This window comes from Cervus canadensis, chromosome 18 (genome assembly GCF_019320065.1).
Source record: "Cervus canadensis isolate Bull #8, Minnesota chromosome 18, ASM1932006v1, whole genome shotgun sequence".
Lineage (NCBI taxonomy): Eukaryota > Metazoa > Chordata > Mammalia > Artiodactyla > Cervidae > Cervus > Cervus canadensis.
The window spans coordinates 25868686-25881295 of NC_057403.1; the positions used below are offsets into that span (position 1 = coordinate 25868686).

At 38.7% G+C, this 12610-nt stretch overlaps 1 protein-coding gene across 8 annotated transcripts in view; it reads right to left on the reverse strand.

The window, feature by feature from the left end:
- Positions 1–12610, reverse strand: part of ZFP82 (ZFP82 zinc finger protein) — a 54673-nt gene that overhangs the window by 41729 nt on the left and 334 nt on the right. For 3 of the 8 annotated variants that reach the window (XM_043437413.1, XM_043437407.1, XM_043437406.1), the window contains exons 1-2: positions 12478–12601; positions 2390–2462 (exon numbers count right to left, since the gene is read on the reverse strand). In XM_043437413.1, the coding sequence (XP_043293348.1) occupies positions 2390–2462; positions 12478–12518 (114 nt within the window). In that variant the 5' untranslated portion in view covers positions 12519–12601. Of the gene's footprint in view, positions 1–2389; positions 2463–12477; positions 12603–12610 lie in introns of those variants that run through there. The other 5 variants (XM_043437412.1, XM_043437411.1, XM_043437404.1 and 2 more) reach the window with 5 other exon arrangements.

A 12610-nucleotide genomic window follows, 5' to 3' on the forward strand; every position in this document is an offset into this window, starting at 1 on the left:
GTATAAAATCCAGCCAAGATGAGTTTCCCAATTCAATGAAGTAGTATATACAAACACTTTGCAAATGCTATGTTATGAATACATATGAGTTTCTTTTCCAAAACAGCTAAGGGTATAATTTCAGAATAAGGGAAAAGAGAAGACATTAAAAGCATCCAGAGGAGAGCAGGTTGGATAAAAGCCATCAAGAATCACAGAGGCAATGGGGTTAAGAAAACCACTAAAAATAAGAAATGGTAAGAACAATTCTTCAACATGCTAATGAAGAAATTCTGGGGACTTCCCTGGCAGTCCAATGGTTAAGACTCCACGCTCCCAATGCCCCCTGGAACCAGGGAGCACAGGTTCAATCCCTGGTCAGGGCACTAAATCTCCCAGGCTCTGCCCAAAAGAAAAGAAATTCTGACCTAGAATTCTATAACCAAATTGTCATTCTGTTGTGACAACTGAAAAAAGAAACCCCCAGACATGAAAAGACTCAAGCACAATTTCTCAGGAAACTATCAGAGGTTGTGATCTACCAAAATCAGAGAGTAAACCAGAGAAGAGGAAGACATGAGATTCAATAAATATGTGAATTAACACAGGAAAACAGAGAAGGAAAATCCCAGGGAAAAAAGGGGAAGTCTTTGAGAAACAGGCCAAGAGAGCAACTAGACAAAATGGAAGCAGGGTGAAAAAGGCAACAGGGATGGAAGTTTCCATGTTCAAAAGGAATTGATGTATTTGATCAGACGGAAAACATACTGACTTGCATGTGGCAGTGATTCTAAAGATTTTAGATATAAATACATGGACAACTAAGCAAATGAGGGGAAAAAGCAATTAACCTCAGGAAAAATGAAAGGCTGTAACAGAATAAAGCCATGATCTGGCTCAGCAGTGAGGGATATTTGCAGTTGTGACAATGTGTACACTATCGATTTAACCAAAAATTGTGATGTAATAACAGGATCAGAGGAAATGAAGGGTGCAATGTGAGTATAATGTCCTTTCCACTCTGCAGTAAGTCAAAAGATAATGAGTAAAACTGATAATCAATATTCAAGAGTTGAAGGCAGCTACCTTTTGGAGTGAAACTGGTAGTGAGGCCAGAATGAAATATCCCTACTTTACTCGTGAACATGTACAAATAACTTTAAAAAATATTTTATCTTAGGAAATTAAATTTTCATATAATTCAAGACTGATCCATTCTAATGCCACACTATTATAAACTATATAATAAGAGTTATTTCTTGTTAAACAAATTCCTTTCATAAGCATTCTTTTTTCACTGAATGTTTTGTAATATGGAAATAAAGGACTTCTCCTTTGCTTTCAGACATTGAGGCTGAAGGTGATCTTTAAAGACCTTCCAACGTTGGTCCAATTTTACCTAAAACCGCCCACTGCTCGATGTAAACACCCTTTGTTCCTAAGCTACAGGAAATTGACAGAATATGATCCAACTTCACACAATGGCATTATTGAAGTCTATTTAGCATGGATGGTCTCGCAGGTTGTCAGAGCTTTGTACTAACCACCAGTCATATACCCAAACCTGAAGGGCTCATACATTAAGAGACCTTTCTGTGTACTAAGAATGACATCAAACAAAACCATCCCACAAATTTTCTTCCTGGAAAATCTAAGTCTATGGAGATGATCAGGGCTTTTCCCTATGAGGTGCCCTAATTACCCTACCCATCTCCATCCCATCAATCACTGTCGAAGCAAATTAGATTCATTAACTAATAGAAAACACATTTCTGTTCTGCCAAGATTTCTGACACAAATCTGACAGAAGATGGTGAAAGACTTATTAAATGAGTAAAAGTTATTTAAAAGAAGGAACTGTGGAGGGCACTGGGTTGTTTTAGGAGGAAATAGGGGTCAGGTTCCTGAAGGGAGACCATGTTAACCAGTGCAAAAAATTTTTTTTCAAACCTGGTCTCCGTCAGATTGTTTTTATATTATGCAATTCACAGTATGTGGGAACAAATCAGGATTTATGATGAAATCCATAAGCAATTTTCTAATGGATTTTAATTTGATTAAGACTTCTTCAGAGAAACTTGGTATCTAACCCCTTAGCCTTCAAACAGTTACCTGTAACTAAGAGTATAAAGATCTTTAACCAGATATTCTTTCCTTTTTTTAATGATTATCTAACCACTTATATTTTTCTATAAATACCTCCACCAAGAGAGCAATTTTTGAATTGGCTTATTAGAGACCTTTTCTTTAGAGCAAGAGTTAAGAGAACTTTGGCACTGTGTATAACTGAACTGTCTGAAGGCTGCTATTGTTTTTAAACACCAAAAAGCATCATGATAAGGAAAGCAAATATTTACATGTACTAGGGGTAAAAATGACTCTATCTGAGCAAAAAGAAACAGCATCTCACCTGAGCCATGGCTTTGATATTTGCAGAAAAGGACCAGTTCTTCTCTGGACTCCTTTTTTGGAAAAAGGCAGAGCTGGAGAAGACAGAAAGAAGTTATACAAGATGCCACTTGCCTCTCAGCTCCCAGTATGATCATTTCCCCTCTGCTAACTACACACAAACACTGGAGGGATTAGTGAAAAGAATGGGCAAATCTCTAATTACCCCCTACTCCAGAAACCTCAGGCCTTAACTACAACAGGCCAGATCTGGAGCACTTGATACGGCTTAGAGAATCTAGCTTGTATATATCCTCAAGCAGATTCTTCACCAGGTAAGCCACCAGGGAAGCCCCGTATGTATACTCATATACACACAAAGATACACTTTTTAAAAATCACAAATTGAAGTATATTATATACACTGTTATGTTGTTGTTGATTAGTCACTAAGTCAAGTCTGATTCTTTTGTGTCCATGGACTGTACCCCTCCAGCCTCCTCTGCCAACAGGATTCCCCAGGGAAGAATATTAGAGTGGGCTGCCATTTCCTTCTCTAGGGGATCTTCTTGACCCAGGGATTGAATCTGTGTCTCGTGCATTGGCAGGAGGACTCTTTACCACTGAGCCATCAAGGAAGCCCATACATTGTCAAACACATCGCTATTTTTACTTAAAGTATCTTGGACCAGATCCCAACTAGTACATTCAAAGATACATAATTAATTCTCTTAGCCTACACTGGATTCTATTAAATGGATACACTTTAATTTATTCAACCAATCTGCCGCCAATTATCATTTGGGTTGCTTCCTGTCTTTCACCCTAACAAACAATGCTATAGTAAATGTCCTTGTACATATTAATATATCATTTTACCTGTATAGAATTCTGAATGATTAATTCCTAAAAGCTGGTCATATGCATTTTAATTTGGATATACATTGGTCAAATCAATTTTCAGTGATCTTGGATTGTACAATCAGGTCCCAAGTCCTGACCAAGAAACATTTGATTGATAAACCAGATCCTCTAATCTTGTCTAGTTTGAGAAAACTTTTGGGGTTCATGAATCTTGACTTAAAGAAAACTGTAATGCAAAAAAAGCAAATGAAGTAATTTTACAGAATTTACAGTACTTTGGGGACAATATTAAAATCAGTATAACAACAGAAAGGAAGTAAAATCAAAGAAATAACACAGAAAAGGACTAAATCCATATCACTGTTGCTTTAGAATAGCTTTTGACTATAAGTATAGTAATAAAATTTGTGAAAACTGTATATTCTGTCTATCTCCTTTACTAACAGAAGCCTAAAACGTTTTAGGGGGATAAGTGAATTTGTGATCGATGTCTAAATGTTTAAGAAAATTTGTCTGTCTATAGGCTATAAGAATGTAATAAACTGAACATTATAAAAGTATAAGGGGCAGTGAGCATTCCACTATGCATCAAACTCCTTGATCATCAATTGTCAATAATTTCATGTAAAACTGACCACTCAGGAAATAATTTTATGGTATCACTGTATCAATTATTCAATAGCTACTTTTACCCCTACCCCTAGTTACTCACTGCATTCCCCCACAGGTAAACAAATTTCAGACATGAAAACCAAAGTAATCCATAAATGCCTCTTCCTTAAAACCTGAAAGCATTCCTTTAACCTAGTATTCCTGGTATTTTTCTCAACTGCACAGCCTATCATGTACCAGCTACTGTGCTAGACACTGAAGAATCAACAGTTATCCAGAAAGATTTGAAAATAATTCCTTCTCCTATACTCCTCACTTTTAAGTCCCCTTTTCTAGTCTGTCTTCCTGGCCTTTCTGATTTTCCACAGGTGTTGTACCTGTCAAGCAAAATGGAAACATCTCATCTCAATAGCTTCATACAATGCTTCTCACATTCCCAACACTCTTCATCTTTTCCCCTAGATGGTACCCTCCCCCAGGCTGAATTCTTCCATCTGGAGGATCTGCTCCTCTCTTTTAAAGCCAACGATCTAGCAACCTAGATGCCCATCAGCAGACAAATGGATAAGGAAGCTGTGGTACATATACACCATGGAATATTACTCAGCTGTTAAAAAGAATTCATTCGAATCAGTTCTAATGAGATGGATGAAACTGGAGCCCATTATACAGAGTGAAGTAAGCCAGAAAGATAAAGATCATTACAGCATACTAACACATATATATGGAATTTAGAAAGATGTAATGATAACCCTATATGCAAAACAGAAAAAGAGACACAGATGTACAGAACAGACTTTTGGACTCTGTGGGAGAAGGCGAGGGTGGGATGTTTCGAGAGAACAGCATGTATATTATCTATGGTGAAACAGACCACCGGCCCAGGTGGGATGCATGAGACAGGTGCTCAGGCCAGGTGCACTGGGAGGACCCAGGGGAATCGGGTTGGGGGGGGGGGAGGTGGGAGGGGGGATCGGGATGGGGAATTCATGTAACTCCATGGCTGATTCATGTCAATGTATAACAAAACCCACTGCAATGCTGTGAAGTAATTAGCCTCCAACTAATAAAAATAATTGAAAAAAAAAAAAATAAAGCCAACGATCTCTGTAGCCAAGACCACAGTATGCTTGCAACACAATCACACATAGGCAAAGAGCACTGTCAAAAGATAACACTATAGAGAAGTCTCTCACTCTAATAAATAGCTTAAAATTTTTGAGAATTTTGCACTCATCTAAATGATAAACCTATCTTTTAATTAAAAAATGTAATGTTTTAAATTACTTCCAGCATTATCCTGAAAATTTCCTATATGCTAGGAATTGTACTTGTCTGTTAGTAATAGGGACCTGAAAAGCAGTTTAATTCTTCTTATATAATAAGAAAGCAGAAGTAGTTAGTGACTGGCTTTGGCCCCTATGATTGTTTTAGACACAATATCTCTCATCCAATTAAAGATTACCAGACATGCAAGGAGATAAAAACAGAAAACAAGCAGAACCAAAGACAATTTAGATACTGGAGTAGGCAAACCATTTAAAATATTAATAGCTACAACTAAAATGTTGACGACAACCAAGGAGACGACAGGCAAATGGATGGATGATAAGATGAAGAAACTAAACACAAGTGAAATCCATAAAAAAGAAACAAACAGACTATCTATTTCAGCCAATTAGGAAATAAATAAGTTACTGCATGGTTTTGAGAAACCAGGATTACTGAACTCAGACAAGCCAACAAAAAAATATCCACATGAAGTACAAGAAAAAAAAAAAACAGAAATGAGTGTAAAAGATATATGGGACAGTTAAAAGATCACCACACACGTAAGTGGAGTCTCAGAGAAGAAGAGAGACTGGACAGGAATTAATATTTGAATGAATTGATTAAAAATCCTAAGAAGAGTTTCAAGAAGCTCAGCAAACAGAAGAATAATATACAAGAAGGTAAACAAAACAAACATACAAAAGCAAAACCACAACCAAGCAAACTGTTAGAGTCAAACTGTTGAAAACCAAAGAGAAAGGAAAATAATTCTTGACAGTACTCAGAGGAATAAAAGACCTATTACCAACAGCACGATGAGAAAAAGAGGGATAATACAAATGAACAAAATCAGTAATGAAAAGGGAATATCTTTACAGATGCCATTGACATTAAAAAGATAATCTGTTATTTTTGTTTAGTCCTAAGTCACATCTGTCTCTCTGTGACCTCATGGACTGTAACACGCCAGGCTCTTCTGTCCATGGAATTCTCCAGGCAAGAATACTGGAGTGAGTTGCTATTCCCTTCTCCAGGGGATCTTCCTGACCCAGGGATCAAAAAGAAAAACCATCTGAGGGACTTCTCTGATGGTCTAGTGGCTAAGACTGTCTGCCCAATGTGAGGGCCAAGGTTCGATCCCTGGTCAGAGAACTAGATCCCACATGCCACAGCTAAGACCTGGCACAATCAAACAAATAAGTATTTTTTTTAAAAAACCATCTGATACTTACTAATTAAAAGGGGGAAAACAGTAATTTTACAAAGAAGAAACCAGGGAGAAATCACTCAAACCAAGTAACCTAAGTTAACACTACTAGTAATGAGATATCATATAGCTTCTGATATGACACATTGAGAAGAAGAAATTATTTCTGTGATCTTTTTACCAAAAAGGCAAAGTCTAAATTTAGCCAAGAGGAAACAGCAAATTCAAATTTAAAGACATTCAAAAAATAGGCAAAGAACTAAACAGACATTTTTCCAAATAACACATACAGATAGCTAACAAATACATGAAAAAGATGCTCAATATCACTCATTATCAGAGAAATGCAAATCAAAACCACAATGAGGTACCATCTCACACCAGTCAGAATGGCTGCTATCAAAAAGTCTACAAGCAATAAATGCTGGAGAGGGTGCAGAGAAAAAGGAACCCTCTTACATTGTTGGTGGGAATGCAAACTAGTACAGCCACTATGGAGAACAGTGTGGAGATTCCTTAAAAACCTGGAAATAGAACTGCCATACGACCCAGCAATCCCACTGCTGGGCATACACACTGAGGAAACCAGATCTGAAAGAGACATGTGTACCCCAATGCTCATCGCGGCACTTTTTACAATAGCTAGGACATGGAAGCAACCTAGATATCCACCGGCAGACAAATGGATAAGAAAGTTGTGGTACATATACACAATTGAATATTACTCAGCTATTAAAAAGAATGCATTTGAATCAGTTCTAATGAGGTGGGTGAAACTGGAGCCTATTATACAGAGTGAAGTAATTCAGAAAGAAAAATACCAATACAGTATACTAACACATATATATGGAATTTAGAAAGATGGTAATGATGACCCTATATGCGGGACAGCAAAAGAGACAGATGTAAAGAACAGTCTTTTGGACTCTGTGGGAGAAGGTGAGGGTGGGATGACTTGAGAGGGTAGCATTGAAACGTGTATATTATCATATGTGAAGCAGATCGCTGGTTCAGGTTGGATACATGAGACAGGGTGCTCAGGGCTGCTGCACTGGGATGACCCAGAGGAATAGGATGGGGAGGGAAGTGGGAGAGGGGTTCTGGATGGGGAACACATGTGCGCCTGTGGCTGATTCATGTTGACGTTTGGCAAAAACCACTGCAATATTGTAAAGTAATTAGCCTCCAATTAAAATAAATAAAACAAAAAAAAAGACATTCAACAAAATAACTGGCCAGTGCTCTTCAAAAGTGTCACGGTCATAAAAGATAAAAAAGACTAAAGAACTATGTCAGATGGGAGAATACTAATAAAATGAGACAACTAAATCAATCTGGGCATTTAGATAGGATTCTTTAACAGAGCAGGGGACTGACAAGACAATTAGAAAAATTTAAATAAGGTCTGTAAATTAGCAAAAGTCGTGTATCAGGGTAAATTTCCTGGTTCTCCTAATTGTACTGTGGACACCTGAGTGAAGAGTGTATTGGAATCCTTTGCCTTATGCTTACAATATAAAAGTAAAAAGTTTCTTAAAAGTGAAAAAAGAAATTAAAAGGACAAGAGGACACTTTCAAAAACTGGCTATCTGAATGGCTAATAAAAATTTGAAACGGTGCTGAACATCGTTAACACATCAGGGAAATGCAAATTAAAAACTGTGATGAAACTCTGTTATAAATCCACCAGAATAGTTAAAACAAAAGATTGACAATTTCAATCTAACAGACATGATGTAGAGCAACTGAAACTCTCATACATTACTGGATGGAATGTAAATTGGTACAACATAAGATACTGGTAGTATCAATTAAACATATGCCTGCCCAATGATCTAGGGTTTCCCTGATGGCTCAGAGGGTAAGGAATGCAGGAGACCTGGGTCAGGAAGATTCCCCTGGAAAAGGGAATGGCTACCCACACCATTATTCTTGCCTGAAGAATTCCATGAACAGAGGAGGCTGGAGGGCTACAGTCCAAGGGGGTCGCCCAGTGATCTAGCAATTCCACTCCTAAATATTTACTCAAGAGAAGAGCATTTATTTATTTTAACGATTATTTAGTTAGCTTGGTTTGTGCTGGATCTTTGCTTCTACGCAGGCTTTTCTCTAGTTGCAGCAAGTGGGAGCTACAGTCTAGTTGCAATGCAGTCTTATTGCAATGGCTTTCCTTACTGCTGAGCATGGCTCTAGGGTGCTTGGGCTTCAGAAGTTGCGGTCCATGGGCTCTGTAGTTGTGGCTGCCAGGGTCTAGAGCACAGGCTCTATAGTTGTGGCTTTGTTGCTCTCTGGCATGTGGGATCCTCCTGGTTGGTCTTTAGTTATTCAGTCATGTCTGACTCTTTGCGACTCCATGGACTATAGCCCTCTATGTTCCTCTGTCCATGGGATTTCCCAAGGCAAGAATACTGGAGTAGGTTGCCATTTCCTTCTCCAGGGGATCTTTCCACCCAGGGATTGAACCTGCATTTCCTGCATTGCAGGCAAATTCTTTACCACTGGGCCAACACGGAAACCCCGAGAAGAGCATTTACGTGTTCATCAAAACCACAGTAGAATGTTCATAGCAGCAACACAATTTGTAATAGCCACAAGTTGGAAACTATTAAATGTCCCTGAACAGTGTAATCAGGTACAAAAATAGGAAGTCAAGAAATACGGGGAGGACAGGCAAGTTTGGCCCTGAAGTACAAAATGAAGCAGGGCAAAGGCTAAGAGTTTTGCCAAGAGAATGCACTGGTTATAGGAAACACCCTCTTCCAACAACACATGAGACGACTCTACATGTGGATATCACCAGATGGTCAATACCGAAATCAGACTGATTATATTCTTTGCAGCCAAAGATGGAGAAGTTCTATACAGTAAGCAAAAACAAGACCAGGAGCTGACTGTGGCTCAGGTCATGAACTCCTTATTGCAAAATTCAGACTTAAATTGAAGAAATTAGGGAAAACCACTAGACCATTCAGGTATGACCTAAATCAAAGCCCTTACAATTATACAGTGGAAGTGACAAATCAATTCAAAGGATTAGATGATAGAGTGCTTGAAGAACTATGTACAGAGGTTCATGACATCATACAGGAGGCAGTGATCAACCATCCCCCAAAAAAAGAAATGCAAAAAGGCAAAATGGCTGTTTGAGGAGGCCTTACAAATAGCTGAGAAAAGAAGACAAGCTAAAGGCAAAGGAGAAAAGAAAAAATATACCCATCTGAATGCAGAGTTCCAAAGAACAGCAGGAACTTATCTGCTTCCTCAGTGATCAATGCAAAGAAATAAAGAAAAACAATAGAATGGGAAAGATTAGAGATCTCTTCAAGAAAATTAGAGATACCAAGGGGACATTTCATGCAAAGATGGTACAATAAAGGACAGAAAATGTATGGACCTTATAGAAGATACTAAGAAGAGGTGGCAAGAATACACAGAAGAACCATACAAAAAAGATCTTAACGACCCAGATAACCACAATGGTATGTTCACTCACCTAGAGCCAGACATCCTGGAGTGCGAAGTCAAATGGGCCTTAGGAAGCATCCCTACAAACAAAGCTAGTGGAAGTGCAGAAATTCCATCTAAGCTATTTCAAATCCTAAAAGATGATGCTGTGAACTCAATATGCCAGCAAATTGGGAAAACTCAGCAGTGGTCCCAGAACTGGAAAAGGTCAGTTTTCATTCCAATGCCAAAGAATGTTCAGACTACTGCACAATTGCACTCATCTCACACGCTAGCATATTAATGCCCAAAATTCTCCAAGCGAGGTTTCAACAGTACGTAAATTGAAAACTTCCAGATGCTCAAGCTGGATTTAGAAAAGGCAGAGGAACCAGAGATCAAATTGCCAACATCCACTGGAACACAGAAAAAAAGCAAGAGAGTTCCAGAAAAACATCTACTTCTGCTTTACTGACTATACCAAAGTCATTGTATGGATCACAACAAACTAGAAAATTCTTCAAGAGATGGGAGTACCAGACCACCTTACCTGCCTCCTGAGAAATCTATATGCAGGTCAAGAAGGAACAGTTAGAACCAGACATGGAACAACGGACTGGTTCCAAATTGGGAAAGGGGTTCATCAAGGCTGTATATTGTCACCCTGCTTATTTAACTTATATATGCAGAGTACATCATGCAAAATGCCAGGCTGCATGAAGCACAAGCTAGAATCAAGACTGCCGGGAGAAATATCTATAACCTCATACGTGCAGATGAATCACCCTTATGGCAGAAAGCGAAGAGGAACTAAGGAGCCTCTTGATGAAAGTGAAAGAGGAGAGTGAAAAAGCTGGCTTAAAACTCAACATTCAAAATACTAAGTCATGGCATCTGGTCCCATCACTTCATGGCAAATAGACGGGGAAACAACAGAAACACTGACAGACTTTCTTCTCTTCGGCTCCAAATCACTGCAGGTGGTGACTGCAGCCATGAAATTAAGACTTTTGCTCCTTGGAAGAAAAGCTATGACAAACCTAGACAGCATTTTTAAAAGCAGATACATTACTTTGCTGACAAAGGTCTGTCTAATCAAAGCTATAATGTTTCCAGTAGTCACATATGGCTATGAGAGTTGAATCATAAAGAAAGCTGAGTGCCAAAGAATTGATGCTTTTGAACTGTGGTGCTGAAGAAGACTCTTGAGAGTCCCTTGGACTGCAAGGAGATCAAACCAGTCAATCCTAAAGGAAATCAATCCTGAATATTCATTGGAAGGACTGATGCTGAAGCTCCAATACTTTGGTCATCTGATATGAAAAACTGACTCGCTGGAAAAGACCCTGATGCTAGGAAAGATTGAAGGCAGGAGGAGAAGGGGATGACAGTGGATGAGATGGTTGGATGGCATCACCAACTCGATGGACGTGAGTTTGAGCAGGCTCTGGGAGTTGGTGATGGACAGGAAAGCCTGGCATCCTGCAGTCCACGGGGTTGCAAAGAGTCAAGACACGACTGAGTAACTGAACTGAACAGTGGATTCAAAAAATTGCACTATACACCCAAATGTAATGAGAACAAGTACAATTACACTCAACAACATAGATGAGCTTCATAGACATAATGTGGAACAAAAGAAACCAGACATAAAGGAATACATGGAATATAATTCCATTTATACATGAAATTCATCAATGGATCAAATTAATTAATGGTTATAGAATTCTGAATACTGATGTTTGGAGAGGAGTATCTGGGAAGGATATAAGGGAATCTTCTGGGGTGCTGGCAAAATTCTTTATGATGATCTAGGAAACTGTTTTATGGCCATATACTTAAGATTTGTGCACTTTACTGTATATATCATAAAAATGTTTTTTAAAAAAAACTATCAGAACCATGTTTTGGTAGGGACATGAGCAATGAGGTGTCTGAAGCACTGATGTAAAGTATAAACATGGCACCCACTTCGGTAAATATCTTGGCACTATTGGGAAAGTGGAAGATACATGACCTAGCACTCCTAGAACTACATTTGGTAGGTAAACCCATACATTGTAATCTATGTAAAAGAATGTTCATGGCAGCATAGTCTAGAAAGTAAAAAAACTAGAAATAACGCAAATTCCATCATTACTAGAAGGGATGAATAACAGTAGTTTAATGATGGAATATAGCAAAGAAAACAAATGAACAACTATTAAAATCTAATATGGATAATTCTCAAAAACACAGTTGTACAAATAAAGTAAAAGATAAAAGACAGTATGGAGCACTCATATAAAGTTTAAAAATAGGGGAAAACTACTGTATAAAGCTTAAAGAGATATATATATACACATAAGTGAAAAAATTTCATACCGTTTTCCAGTCACACAAACATAATCACACAGATTTAAACCACCAGGGTGTCATACAGATAGAGATAACCCACAACCCAAACACAGGGCCGCATACCCAGCGTCACATAGCACAATCACACTTTTACCAAGAGGACAGTCACACCGGCATTGTCACGGGCACGGCACACCTGCATATGGCCGTAGAGTCACAATCACACTCACCACAGATAAAACCACACAGTATCCACAGGTACCCCCACGTACTCTGCAGCCCAGTCGCACAATCACACCCCTCTACGGGGACAAACGCTATCACGTTCACCGAGTCAAAAGCTACTCACACCCCCACATACAATTACCACATACAATTTGCCGCAAGTGATTACACGCACATCACCAGGACGCATCCCGTCACATCGGCACAGTCACAGGTTCTCAGACAGTTAAGCAAAGGGTTATCACTGGAACCTCACACACGCTCACTACCGGAAGAGCCATA